Here is a 14441-nt window from a genome sequence, read left to right as displayed (position 1 = left end):
CTGCTGAGGCATGACACGACTTTCAAGCCCGGCCTTTATGATAAAGGCCGGGCTTGAAAGATCGAAAGGAATCTACATATAATTCAGTAAATTAGTCTTTTGTTAAAAGTAATACATTTAACCTCCTTTGTTGCTTTTATGAAATGTATCTATTGTTCAGAGAAAACGAAGCCGCGGGTCAATTACAGTTAATTCATCAACTGGAAGCTGGACTGAGAAAACAACAACAGATCATAGATGCAAAGGACAAGGTGTGTTCAGCAGTGGTAAACTTTATTGCTCAATGAAAATTGACAGTCTCGTTTCTTCTGAGACCTGCATTTTGTTATGAGGCGGGTTTTTGCAAGTCCTGTTAAGAAACATCAGTCATGTACGTGTAGGTGCGTTTTTAATGACTGTTTCGTCGTTGGGGACTTGATTCATAGAGTACGAGTGTGCCACTCATTCTTCGCAAGATCAGTTAAAAGTGATTTTCACGTGCGTTCACATGCTGGCTCACTCGAATAGCCTGGGAGGAGGCTCACGTTGGAGTACAAGCGCGCGCGGCGTAGCCCTTAGCGCGAAGCCGCGAGACGCCTCTTCACCAGACTCCTTCCCGCCGGATCGCTTTGCTCTTCGCCGCTCACGTGCGTGACTCAAAGGTGAGCCGAACGCTGAAATGCTATACACTGTACATAACCTTCAATAAAATGAACTTTTTCTTGCTTTATTTCAGGACTTAAATTCCATGGAATCCAGTGTGAGCGAACTCGAAAAAGACTTAGCTGGTCACAAGTCTTTCTTTGACAAAATAAAGCGCATATCACTCGAGGAGGAAAAGAGAAGATTTCGTTCAGGCTTAGTAACTAGTGCACTGGAGAGCAATGTTTCTGTGACTCAGATCGGTGACGCGCTTATTGAAATCCTCCAAAAGTGTCTTTTTGAGGATGATAACGAGAAGAAGACACTACAGTCAAAGTTGGATGGGGTAAAGAGCTGGTTGCGTAATGTTTTGTAACTTACACTGATTGTATACACCTAGATATTACATGGCATGTATGTGTTCATCAAGGAAGCTAACATGAGCAAAGAATCTGAACAATAGGCGATTTCCGAGTTCGCTTGTGCCTGTTTTAAAACTAGTCCTCGTGCAAAACCTGTCAGATGGAAATGAGTTTGATTTGCCTGGAAATGAACCTTTAGGGGTAAGAATAGTTTCGCACGAAGACTCGTTTTGACACGGAGACAAAAGGCTACTCGCTTTCAAATAATAAGGACCTCCTTTCATAGTTTAGATTTGCCCATGACAGCTTAAAAGACTTCCATATCAGTCTGAAACAATCTTTCAATTTGGCATTTTACCTTCAATATTTTGTGCTTGTGGCAGGTTGAGGCAGGGCTCAAGAGCAGTAGAGAACAAACGGATAAGAAACAAGACGAAATGCAGAGAGAATTCAAGGCGAAGTAAGAGAATGTTCCATTCATTTGATCTGAAACGGATAAGACAAGTGAAAATAATTGAGGGGTGGACCTAGAGGGTGCTAAAAAAGACAAAAAGAAAACAGGAGGAAGGAGTTAAAAAACGAAAGAAAATTGTCGGGTAGGCTATATAGTATTCAGATACCAAATTTATTGGTTTATGATCTGAATCCAGGAGTAACAATAGGGTAAGGTACATTTATATTTAGTTCTGAATAGAATTAACAGTTCCTTTCAGAACTTTTATCACCGGGGCAATCACTCTTTACGGACATTTTTTTTCATAAAGGTGATCCGAGTGTAATTTAATGTGGAATTGAATTTTAAGTTAAGACATATACCTTCTCATTGATTTTTCTACTACTAACTTTAGGATCTCAAAGTTGGAGGAGGAGCATGGCCAAGCGTTAGAATCTTCAGCTAACAAGATAACGCTTGTTAAAAAAGAGCTGGAGACTTTACAACAAGAAACAGACAAACTCAGGTCCGTGGCGTTTCTGTCGACTCACACATTGTTATTCGCTCAGTGCTTATAACTAAATTAATATATATTTTTTTTACATTAAAATTCACCTTGCCTAGGTGTAGACTATATTGTACATACAGACACGATTACTCACTGCAGAAATTAAAGTGCTTTCGTTATCGTGTCCCACAATGTTAACCAACCGCTATTTTCCGCGACTACGCGCCGGTGGGAAATACTTGATGCCCTGTCGACCTTTCCTTCTTTCATTTTTGCTATCATTTCTAATGTGTTATTACTCAGAGAACAACACCAAACAGAAGTGTCCGCTATGGAAGACAAAGTGAAATGGCTTGAGCTAGAGCTTGAAAAGTCCAAAAAATCAAGCAACGAAACCACGGAGCAATTTCAAACTAAGGTGGGTACCCTTTTATCTTGTTTCTCAGCGGTTTCAGTCACATGAAAACAGATAACTGGCATATTTGTATACTTGTCTGTTGCTGGATTATTCAGACGCTTTCAATCCAGCATGATACTATATTTTAACTTTAATCCTTGCCAGAATTATAGTGGTTCTTTTATTTTTCGTTTAGTCCAAAGAACTGGAACTTTCTGTTCGTGAATTGACAGCCGAACTTCAAGTCGTAAAAGACGAGAAACAAAACTTACTCGCTCGAGTTTCACAGGAACAAGCAAACGTTATTGCGCTGAACGACAAACTCATTGCAGTGGAAAAACATCGACAAGTAGCAGAGAAAAAGAACGAAGAACTAAGCAAAGAGTTGACTATTCTTCAGGAAAAGTGCAGCGAAGAAGCGAACAATTTAAGAGCCAGTGTCGCAGAGAAGGAAATGTTAGTGAAAGACATACGCGAAGAGAGTGCGCGACTGAGGGAAATTGAAGTGGAAAAGGCGCTTAATCAGGAAAGAGAGAGAGCAAACGCTCGGCTCGATGGCATTTTAAACGAGCTTACTAAGTCAAATCAAAATATTTCAACCTTGACAGCGGATTTAGAAAATAAAAGACTCGAATTAGCCAAAGAACAAGAGGAAAACGTCAAACTGAAGAACGATTTAGAACTGAGAACTAAAGAAATGAATGTTGTAAGAGAAGAGAAAATTCGTTTAGCTGAGGAACTTGAGAAAACACGCAGCGGTGTTTCCAATTTGCACAGGCAAGTCGAAGAATTAACAAATTCCTTAGAATTAAAATCAAAAGGCTTGCTAGAGGCTGAAAATTGTGTTGAAAAACTTCAGACTCAACTCAATGAAAGGGAGAGGACAATAGCGAACTTTCAAGCGCAGGAGACTAATCTGGCAGAAATTCTGGAGAGGAATAGCCAAACGGGTGATTCGCTTCAACGGGAGAGAGAACAGTTAATACGAACGTTGGAAGAAAGAATCGGCGAGGTGGAGGAAATGAAAAGTCATCGCGAAATATTGGCCAAGAAATTGAGAGCCAAGGATAAGCGAGTCAAGGAGTTGGAAGAAGAGAAAAACTCCGTGTCAAACAGTTTACAAATCAAACAAGAAGAATTAGACGCCATGATGGAGGAACGAAGTAACATCATGGCGGAGCTAAAGCTGCGGCAAATTGAGGTGACGAAGTTGAAGGACGAGAATGGCTCGTTGAGTTCTCTGGTTGAAGGAAAACACGGAGAACGCGAGAAAGAGATCACTAAATTGCTTTCTCGACTAAAAGGTATATAATCAGTAATACTTTCTCAAATACCCTTGCCGTCACCAGCATTATGGTACCTACAGGCAGCCAGAGATAAAATACATCATTCTTAAACAAACTCAATATTCTCGAGTCATAATCCTAGTCTCTTTACATTTGACTGGTAGGAGCTTTAGATATTTTATTTCGTATACTTGTCATTGAGTAAAAATCAAAAGAGAGAGTAACAAGGGGAAGTTGTCCTTTTCTCTGCTTGCTCTATCGCTTCCTTCCCGAGGATCTTTAAAAGAAAAGTAAGAACTATTCGCGGTCTTCCGTTTTTGCTTCCTGGTTTATCTCCTGTGATATCTTTTTTCGATGTTGTTGTTGTTTGCACATTTACTTTCATTGGCATTTCCTGGATTTGGAGAAAATTCTGTATGTCAACATTTCACTGCCTTTCTGCAAATGTATTTCTCCTTTGGTTTACAAGGTTCGGAACAAGATTTAGCTTTGACGCGAAAATTACTGAAGACAAAGGGCGACATGAGTGGCAAAGGTATGTCATCTGCATAAGTCGCAGCTTAATATTACTGGGCGCTCTCTCTTTGGGCTTCATGTAGAACAACTCATTATCATTATAGTATTGTTTGCTATAGCCAACTTTGCAGCAATATCGGCACTTTTTAGACTATGACATTTGCCTAAAGCTAAAGACTCTTATAATATTGTACTTACATTGCAGCTGTTCGAGTGGCTGGAGCCATGCAACAGGAAGTGACCGCGAAGCGTGGAGAATTGGACGCCTTACAAAACAAGTAAGTTGCCATTGATGTAATCATATTATCAGCCAGACTTACGAGTGTTATTTTACATGTACGTTATTCTGTCACACGCTTGATTGCTTGCAAAAAATGTCGTGTTATTATCTTTTTTAAAGAATCCATTGGTTGACAGAAAGCCTAAATACAGCTTCCAAGGTAGGAAACAATTTTATTGAAGACTGGTACCGGTGGATGCCATAAATGATATGCTCTCCCGTTGGGCGATAACTCAACTTTTAGTTCTCTCACTGGTTTCTCTGTTGCTTTAGGACGCACGCTATTACGAGAGGAGAAGCAGCGAATTGTCGGGAACGGTTAAACAACTGACGGTTGAGCGAGACCAGCTGGAGTTCGAGCTGCGAACGATCCGAGAACAGAATGATGAATACAAAAAGCAGATTAACCACATGGAGCAAGCGCTTGAAAAGGTGCGATAATAAACGAATGAATGGCTATGGACACCCATGTTCGTAATTTATAATTACTTCTGAATTCCTGTAGATGGACGCCTTCCATAAATAGACAATTAGTGATGTTCCCTGCCAAAAAGTCTGCAGACGAGCCAAGCGGCACATCAGGCCGGCACTTAACTGCGGTTTCAGTAGCATGAAGCGACTAGGAGTATTTTTTCTCTCCCCCCCCCCCCCCCACCCCTGGATGGGACGCTAGTCCATCTCAGGGCTATCCCCAGCATTTAATTCGCCAGGACCGATTTGTGCACGTCAGAATAGAGTGTCTTCCTAAAGAACACAACACAACAAAATATCCCCTGCCAGAGCTCGAACCCAGAGCGCTCAATCCGGAGTGGAGCGTGCTAACCATGAGGCCAACGCCCCTCCCACGGTCCCAGCTACATAGAAGAATAGATACAGCGAAACTTGTATTAAGCGGACCCCACATTAAGCGAACACCCTCTATTAAGTGGACACCAGCTTGAGTCCCAAACTTTTCTTCCTACATTCACCGTGAAATAAACCTGCATTTAGCGGACACCAATATCAAGCCATTTCGTTGCACAAAACCTGCAATAAGCGGACACTTCAAGAGCTTCTACTTCTGAAAGCTCAGCTCAGACTCCTTTAACATGGTTCAGCGATATTTTTTAAGCTAAATGGATTATTCCAGATTGATTCATTGACTGACTGGACATTGTGCTATGAGAAGTCTTTGATCTTACACTGTGTTACACTGAGTTACAAAAGGATTAATAATTAATTATTATTGCACAATATATTAGAACCTGCTTAGAGGGGACAGCCTGTATTAAGCGGACACTAGTGAGGGTCCCAAGGGGGTCCGTTTAATACAGGTTTGATTGTATATTTAACCTGCCATAAGCGAACACATTCTAGAACTAAGGGAGTTCGGTTCCGACAAGTTCCACTGTCTTCTACCTTTCAAAAAAATGGATAATGAGTAATGGATAGCAACATCGCTCATTCAATCGCATATCATAAGGTTGTGAAATGGTCAGGGGAAGAAAATTTCTTCAAGGACAGGGAAAAGTCAGGGAATTTCATTTTGAGTTAGGGAAAATTGACATTTTGAAGAAGTCAAGTAAAACTTTATATTTCCAAAGTCGTTTGGAAATATAGACTTCTTTATATAATATACGTCTTTCTTTTCGAAGGCTGCTCTCAAACACGCCGACTCGCAAGGTGTGATCGAGAAGATGGAACAAGAAATGGCCAGGCTAAAACTGAAGCACTCGCTCGAAGTTAAGGTACGCCACGAAGTGCGAATTGGACCGAAGCAATTTCTTCAGTATTCTAATAGAATTCTACAGTACCTGTAATTTTAGCCAGTGTAAGCTGGATTCAGATTTCACGTTACCTAGCGTTGCATGCGGGATAAATGGCAATCTCGTTCCCAGAGCTCGCGCGTTTTCGGTCAGCGGAGACCGAACGCACGACGCTCTGTGCTAATAAAAAGCCAAAACCAGAAAATCCTGGTTCCGGTTGATTTTCAACCGATTTTCGTTCAAGTCAAATAACGGCTTCTAAAGACGCGTACTGAGAGTAACCGCTGTGTCTAATGATGGCTCATCTTCCGATTTCTCCCAGGGGTTTCAATTTGTTGGTCCTAATTAAAAAGAACGCGGCCTTGGGAACGAGATTGGTAAAATGGGATCTGGGAGCTTTTATATCGAAACACACTTTACAGCATGTAATTGAAATCATTGATTGGTTTGTTATTCAAGGAACTTGAGCGGACTTCAAAGGCTCCTCTTTCACTCAGGCCAGAAGCTGCATCGCTGGTTGAGCTTTTGACAAAACTGAACACTGGATTTAGGTATGGATCTTGCACGTATTTGTTCTGTGACCAGGAAGTGAAGTCTAGTTTTAATTCATTGCCGACTGCAATAGCCAAACGTTGTTTGGATCATTGCACAACAGTTCTCGTCACGCAATACTCTGAAAGATGCAAACTGCTGGAGGGTGCCAAAAAATAATTTAAACAATATTATTAATAATACTTATTATTATTCAGGGTGTAATCGTCACGTGGATTTCGCGTGGGCAACGTTTCCACCGTTAGAACAATCTGGAGAAAAAAATGCGATTTCCCAATAACTTCTGTTCTTGATCTATCTTGTGTTATTTATTTGTTACCTCTAGATGGCCTCCGATGGCGACTCAAGCGAATTTCAGTAATGTTATGTTCCCTCAAAAGAGCGCTTTGCCACAGTCGCTTCTACCTCTTTCCCAAGGCTCACAGCCCGAAGTGGCGGAGTTGGAGACTGGGCAGGTAACGCAAGGTGGACAGTCCAGGGAGGTAAGGATTCTGTTGCTGGGTTAGTTTCTGTCGTGGCTATTGGCGGGACTATGCGTTTAGTGAATAAAGATTTGTAGTAAATCGTTTTGTGCCTGTAAATTCTTATCTGCGTTTTAAATCTACAGGCAAGTGAAGCTTCTTCAAGAAAGAACGACGAAGTTACAGAGGACCTGAAGACGTTATTACATGAAGTACGAAGCCTGATCACAAGTTTTCAAGCTCATGTCTCTCAAAATGGGACCCCTGGCAAGACTCCGACTACTGCGTTTGCGTCCCACGGGCCTCCTACTGAGCGAGCACTGTTGGATGATGGTCCTGTACACCCTGAAGAACCGGAATCTAGGACAAAGGGTCGGAGAAACATCGCTTCTGAGGTCGACCCTGGAAAGGAAAATTGTGATCCAATGACTAAAGGCAAAAGACAAGGCGATGAACGGTCTGAGAGAAAGCATCGAAATAAAGGCCAAAACGAGCGAATCCTGCGCCCTAAACCTGTTGTTTCTAGTGACTACAAACGTGAATTTGACAGAGAAGCCGCTTCGTCAACAGATTTAAATTCGAGATTAAGCACCAGTTACGAACTCGACGACGTCAGCGAGGATGTTAATGACTTTGCTCTTCCGCTGCACAGTTCATCTCCGAAGAAAGACAGTGCTGCCAGCAGCGACGTACTTAGTGAACATTCACAAATATTTCACAGGCCACCTTCACCACTGTCTTTATCGATTCAAAGCGATAACTCTGATGTCACGTCGCTTTTAATCGACCAGTCAACGTCTACTGCAGACACTGTAATTTTACGGGAAGTCTTGAACACGGCTCGTTCTTGGAATCCGACGTCAAATGCTTCCTCGGTAACCAGTAGTCAACCGAGTTCAAGTCAAATGTCTGACACTGTGTCTTCATCAAAGAAACACTCGCGCCCAGTTCCCCAGAATATGAAAGTCACAAAACGAGGTAGCGATACGAATTCTGCGCGGGATTCATACGGTCACAGAAAACAAGAAGACCTGACTTCAAGGAAACTAGATCTAAATGAGAGAGCTTTTGGAGCCGGTAATAGTCTGTTTGCCTACATCACTCCACCCTTCCTTACCCGTCTATTTTTTTTTTTCTTTTTTTTTTTTTTGATCTTTTTTCGTTTCTTTTATTCGTAATTCTTTTCTCCTGTTTTGTAGTTTTTGCTGACGTTTAAATTCTTGACAATGTACCTTTCGTTCCAGTATCAGCGCCCATAAAGACAAATCCATCAGCAAACGAACCAGCTTACAGACGCGCAGAGATGATCTTGCATTCTCTTGCACAAACTGGACAGCAACTCACCAAGAAAAACAGAGGTATGCATGCCTTGTACATAGCCACACTTTCATGTTCAACTCTTAATATACACCATGAGGTTGAGAATGGTTCTGTCCCATGCAATAATCAGATAGGGATATTGTTCTCTGTTCATAGGGTTACATCACCATGCATTTATGGGAAAATTCGAAGATAACAAGCTAGGAGAAGGCATTCATTTATGGGAAAATTAGGCCGTGGCGAAGAACAAGTTTTATAACAAATTGATGGAATATGCAAGACGCATAAGGGCGAGCACGAGATGTTCCTTGGTTTAGACTTGATGAATTATAAATGAGTTTCAAAAAAACCTCTTCCATAATCTAAATTTATTGAAAAAAAAAAACAATGTGCTCTTTTTGTTAGTATTCCACCAGTTAAATTTTTAATTTTTTGTGCTTGTCTTATTTTGGTTGTTGTTATTATTTGGCTTTCTTTTTTGTATCTGCTTCCATGCACCCTATGTATGATGGCATTGACATTTCATGTTTTTTTCCCTAGAAATCGAAAACTTGTTGAAAGAACAAGACAGAAGGATCAAAAAGTGCCGCAAAAATGAGGACAACATACATGCATTGCTGTCATGAATACTACAACATGAACGTTGGGACTTTGGTGATGCCATAAGCCTGCGAGGAAGGTCTATTGGAGTAACGGTGGAGTGAGGGAGCTCCTACCCCCCAGCCCATACTCGAGCTCCTACCCCTCCACTCCACCCCTCCTTTAACAGAGCTTGCTCGAATGCTATGATCCCCTCTGTTTTCAAATTTTACAATTGTTCTTCCCCATACGAGAGGACGACATAAATTGCATGTTTTGCTGTTTTTAAAACTGCGACGTAGGTAAAAGACATGGAACTTGTCACTCGGTTTTGACTGTTCGTTGCATATTTATTTAACAATTATAAAATTTCCAGAGAGAAGAGTGAATAAAACCCTGAATGCCGTTATTATAAAAAAAAGATGTATGCGGATATATTGCCATTTATACTTCCCTCCTTGTTATCCTTGATGCCTCTATCAAGGTCTTTCTTTTGCCCTGTTTTCCATCAATAATTGTCTCAATCCTATGTGTCACCTGGTGGTCATATAAGGTCACTAAAATCATTTGTAGTTGAGATAATAGGACTGTCAAAAGCACACAAACGACTGACTGACACCTTTAAAATATTCCCTTAGATTTAATCGGCTGGTTCACACTCTTCACAATTTTAAACTTTCTATTTCCACTGCGACGTAGGAATAGCTTAATATTCTCTTGATATCTAATTTTTCTTGAAAACACCCTTCCGTAAAAGTCTCCAGTAACTGACATATACGGTGGCCTACAACTGTCACGGCAAAAAGAATAACCTCACGACAAAAATAACTTCACGGCAAAAAGAATAACCTCACGGCAAAACAAGAAGACTCGCGGCAAAAGTAAAAGTCTCACGGCAAAAAGAATAACCACGGCAAAACAAAAAGACTCACGGTAAAGGAAATAACCTCACGGCAACCTCACCGTGAGTTTTTTTGTCCTGTATCTATTTGCCGTGAGTCTTTTACTTTTGCCGTGAAGTTATTTCTTTTGCCGTGAGGTTATTCTTTTTGCCGTGAGGTTATACTTTTTGCCGTGAGGTTATTTCTTTTTGCCGTGAGGTTATTCTTTTTGCCGTGAGGTTATACTTTTTGCCGTGAGGTTATACTTTTTGCCGTGAGGTTATTTCTTTTTGCCGTGAGGTTATTCTTTTTGCCGTGAAGTTATTTCTTTTGCCGTGAGTCTTCTACTTTCGCCGTGAGGTTATTGCTTTTGCCGTGACAGTTGTGGGCCACTGTAGACATATGACACTGTTAATCTGCACACTAAGCTAATGTTCTTTCTGGTGAGGCTTTAAACTACTGTATTTAGGGAAGTCTGTTCTCCGTTTTCGCTCATCTGTAAGCCATCGGGCCTTGCGAGACTATTTGATCCTTGTAGTGGAACCATGTGAGTCAGCCATCTTGTACTCTCTCAGATTAAAGCTTAATAAACGTTGCTGGCCTTGAGGACTATAACATGGTGTCAGAAGTGGGATGGCATCATCAGGGATAGAGAATATTCCGCTGTTGAACTATATATAATAAGACGGGTGATGAGGTGTGATGTAACGACTTCACTAAATATAGCAATTTAAGACCTCGCTCGAACAAGAACACTAGATAAGCCATGCTTCTGAAGGACAACAATCAACGCTAAACTACTGTGTGTTTCATAGTTATGTGCTATATGCACTCAGAACATATGTATTTCTTTCAGTTTGTAAAGTTCCAATACCTACATTAATTTTCTAAACCTTTTGGATCAGAAATGCAAGTTTATTCTCTCGTGTCACTGGTACATTATGAAGTTAAGCATCCTGCAATCTAAATATACCTCGAAATCTAACGAAAGCAAGCCAAAGTAAAAAAATGAGATGCAACTGTTCTAATAGGATAGTAAGGAAAAACTGAAATAGTTGTTTTTAGGAGTGATTAACAATTGATTGTAGGAAAAGAGCAGTGGTTTCTTAGTTGTTTCGCCTTGATAGTTGTGTAAAAACAAGACGGGAGGATAGCTAGGTTCTGTCTTCAGCCCTTTTATAGCGGTAGTTTTGTGTTTAAAATTTGACATCACTGTTCTACACACCAATATTCAAAAGTGGTCTCCGTTGCTCCATGGCCCATTCCGAGTTACGAAGCTGAAACAATTGCTCGATCAAAAACACCACCAACCGAGCCAACTGAGACAGAATCGCGAAGATAACTAAAACGGTCACTAACGCAGGGACAAAGGCCAAGCTAATCACTTCAAACCATTCCAGGATTTCCAGGAAAGATCGGTAAGGCCCGTCAGTAGTGATACCAAATGCGAGGAGGGTCGCTTTTGTCAGATTTATAATGGCAATCATAGTTAAAGTCGTCAGAGACAGCGTTTCAGCTTTGTTGGCCATGGGTTCACGATATGGATTCTTCATAACATGATGAATGGTCATCAGTAAACATGCTGCAGCCATAGAAACCATTCGCGACATCGGACATGTTACGAACGATTGGCACGTGAGGAGAGTTAGTCTTCGACCAATTAACACACTCTCCCAGTGTAGTGTTCCCTTATCTTCATTGCTTGGCGGTCGAAAAGGACCATGGAGTACTTCAAGGACATCTTTATTCACACTGCGCCGTGGTGGTTTCTTGCCCTTTGAGCTTCAGTATCTTCTTAAAAAACCAGATGACGAGGAATGGTAATGGAAGCATGCAAGCAGCTAGGAATTCACCTGCATTAATAGAAGCCTTGTAAAGTTTGGAGGATCCGCAGTAGAGAACAATGACGAAGGGAACCACAAAAACAACAATATAAGCGAAAAGAAAGTACTGCCACCATTGCATACATGGAACATTTGCATCAATGAATAGCCGCTTTTGGGATTCAATAGAGACACAGTTCATTAGCTTTAGCGACGTCTGTGCCAACCGTTCGTAACCTAGCAACAATACTTCCATGACAACGGCCATGTAATGGATAAGGGCTGGCTTTTGTTTTCGCCTTAACATGTTGATGAGAGAATGGACATAATAGAAAAGAACATCAGCCATTGTGACGAAAACTGTACCTGAAAGAAAAAATTGTTTTGTAACAGCCGTCAGTCCTACAAAAGGGCAACCAATTCCTTTGTTAATGGTGCGAACTTGAAAATTAAAAGCTGCTATCACTGTACGAATAATCGGCATTTTTTCAAGAAGGCTTTCAATAGAACCAACCATCAGTATTTCGGCAGCTTGGTAGAAATAAAATGTAATTTTGATGTAGCCGCTGTCTGAGTTTTGATCGCTTCGGCCCAAGTCATCTTGATGATTTTCTTCTTTTCCTCTAAGCCGTAATATCTGATTCCCAAGAAAAACCAGGATTGGAGGTTTCAACAGTAGGTAGAGAGCCAGTCCAGTTGTTAACAAAATCATCAAAATCCAAAACCAATAGTTATTGCATTCCTCATTCATACGGCACTCTGTTGAAAAGAGACTTTCACTGTAGCCTAGAGTGCATTTACCACACGGAGTGCCACTTCTGTTTCCCTGACAATTGTTGTAACCTATCTCTGAAGTTGATTTTTGGCAGTAATGTTCTGGGCAAGCAATGAATCTCAGGGATGGTAGGTCGCTGGATATTGGATAACCCCAAAAGTTTGGTTTAGCATCTATGTTCCTTTGAATACAACTGGCACCAAAAGGACATTGTAGACAAGTTACTGTGTCGTTTACAATCAAGCCATATGATACTCCTTTTTGAATACTGTAAAAGCCCTGAGAACACAGTTGGCAAGAGTACTTCAGAACGGTTACATTTATTATGCAAACGCTGTTGTTTTGTTCTGTATATACAAAATGTGTCGTATTATCCAACAAAAGCTGGCTTCCGATAGGACACTGAATGGTCGAACTATTGTCCATGTATACGTAGCCTCCATTGGAAATGTCTAGAACTGGATAGGAATTCCTTTGGGCAGCAAATGACACCATAGTTGTATTTTTCAGACTTATAGGTCCCCCGCTTTCCGACCTCAAGAACGTCGATTTGTGAAGTGTTATATTGCTCATTGCCATGTTTACTTTTTTTTGAAGAGAATATGCAACCTTTGAAATCCACTTGCCCAGTTCCATATGCAGAATAAACATGTCCGGAATTCTCCTTAGCAAAATTATTTCGAAAATTGCATCTCTCAAAAGTAGTGTAGGCATTACGTATGCATACAGCACCAGTGATTAACCCTCCGTTGCCCTCGAATATGGTATCTCCAAATTTCACGTGAGCTTCATATTGCCAAATCGGGTGAGTGTCTCTCTTTGATCCAGGTTTAGCGCATCTTGGACTCAGCGTTTTATCAGAAATTGAGACGACTGATATAGCGCCCGCTGATATATCGGAAACACTGTAGGGACTATTATCAGTCCAACCGAATCGGTCCAAACAGACACTATTCAGAAACGAAGATCTTTTTACGTGTAACGACTTTAGACCTCGAAATAGCAAATTTATCATATTGCATGGTTTCGAATCAAATGTTACGTTATCCAGTTCTATGACAGCATTCGAAAATGTGGGTATTTTCGACTGTAAATAGATAAGAAGACCACATGATTCGGGTATGATCTGTCTGCTGCTGAAGATGGTGTTCTTAATTGCTAATTCCACATGACTTGGATCGGATGAATTTACCACCATGTCACGGAAATTTTCGAGGAAGGTGCAGTTATAGATTGATACGTTTAAAGGGTAGACTTCAGAATATGCAGCTGGCATCGAGCCGTTTATAAAGAGTGCGTAATGATGTGAAGTTATTACAATGTTTGTCAGATTAATATGGAATTCCGAAGATGCAAATATCGCATCAGACGTATTGCCACATTTTTCTTGACCAGATATAACACTTTTCACCATGGTTAATGTCCCCGCTGTTGGATAAAGAGAGAAACATTTAACAACGTTGCTTTGCACGAAGTTGTGAAGAAATTTGCAGCCAGAAATAGTGACGTTGACAAGGCCACCTGTATTTGTTGCCGTCAGAGCGCCAGTTATAGATTGGGTGTTGTTTTTCAACGAAGAATCCTTGATGATTACTTCGCCATTAAATAACATAAGCATGATAACGTCGCATTTACCGTACAGGCCAAAGCAGTTATGCATTCTGATTTCCCTGAAGGTAAGTTTTGCGATATTGACTACAACCAAAATAGCACATCCGGCCACATTCCATTCTGAGGCACATTCAGTGAAATTAACATTCGTGATGTTTAGACTGAGGCTTCCGTTCTTACTATGAGCAAACAAAGCTCCACCACCCTTAGCTATGTTCCTGCTAAACGTGCTGTTGAATATGACTACAAATGCGTGTGCTGGCGAGTTGAAAAATATCGCCCCCCCCCCCC

The 14441-nt window shown here is 41.0% G+C and overlaps 1 protein-coding gene and 1 pseudogene across 5 annotated transcripts in view; one reads left to right on the top strand and one right to left on the bottom strand.

The window, feature by feature from the left end:
• The window catches only part of LOC110057625 (uncharacterized), a 22776-nt gene extending 13295 nt beyond the window's left edge, over positions 1-9481 (top strand). For 2 of the 5 annotated variants that reach the window (XM_089273902.1, XM_089273904.1), the window contains 16 exons: positions 161-251; positions 716-967; positions 1367-1443; positions 1832-1942; positions 2228-2342; positions 2518-3625; positions 4077-4142; positions 4329-4401; positions 4524-4563; positions 4677-4835; positions 6038-6130; positions 6608-6699; positions 7026-7182; positions 7308-8238; positions 8406-8519; positions 9022-9481. In XM_089273902.1, the coding sequence (XP_089130028.1) occupies positions 161-251; positions 716-967; positions 1367-1443; positions 1832-1942; positions 2228-2342; positions 2518-3625; positions 4077-4142; positions 4329-4401; positions 4524-4563; positions 4677-4835; positions 6038-6130; positions 6608-6699; positions 7026-7182; positions 7308-8238; positions 8406-8519; positions 9022-9107 (3565 nt within the window). In that variant the 3' untranslated portion in view covers positions 9108-9481. Of the gene's footprint in view, positions 1-160; positions 252-715; positions 968-1366; positions 1444-1831; positions 1943-2227; positions 2343-2517; positions 3626-4076; positions 4143-4328; positions 4402-4523; positions 4564-4676; positions 4836-6037; positions 6131-6607; positions 6700-7025; positions 7183-7307; positions 8239-8405 lie in introns of all 5 variants that reach the window. The other 3 variants (XM_089273903.1, XM_089273905.1, XM_089273906.1) reach the window with 3 other exon arrangements.
• On the bottom strand, positions 9390-14430 carry LOC149103322 (uncharacterized; annotated as a pseudogene).
• Positions 14431-14441: the final 11 nt, after the last annotated feature.

Source organism: Orbicella faveolata, unplaced genomic scaffold, assembly GCF_042242905.1.
Source record: "Orbicella faveolata isolate gen_17 unplaced genomic scaffold, um_ofav_v1 contig_35, whole genome shotgun sequence".
In the NCBI taxonomy this organism is placed as follows: Eukaryota; Metazoa; Cnidaria; class Anthozoa; order Scleractinia; family Merulinidae; genus Orbicella; species Orbicella faveolata.
Note: the sequence above shows the minus strand (reverse complement) of the source record. Positions and strands in the feature narration are given on the sequence as shown.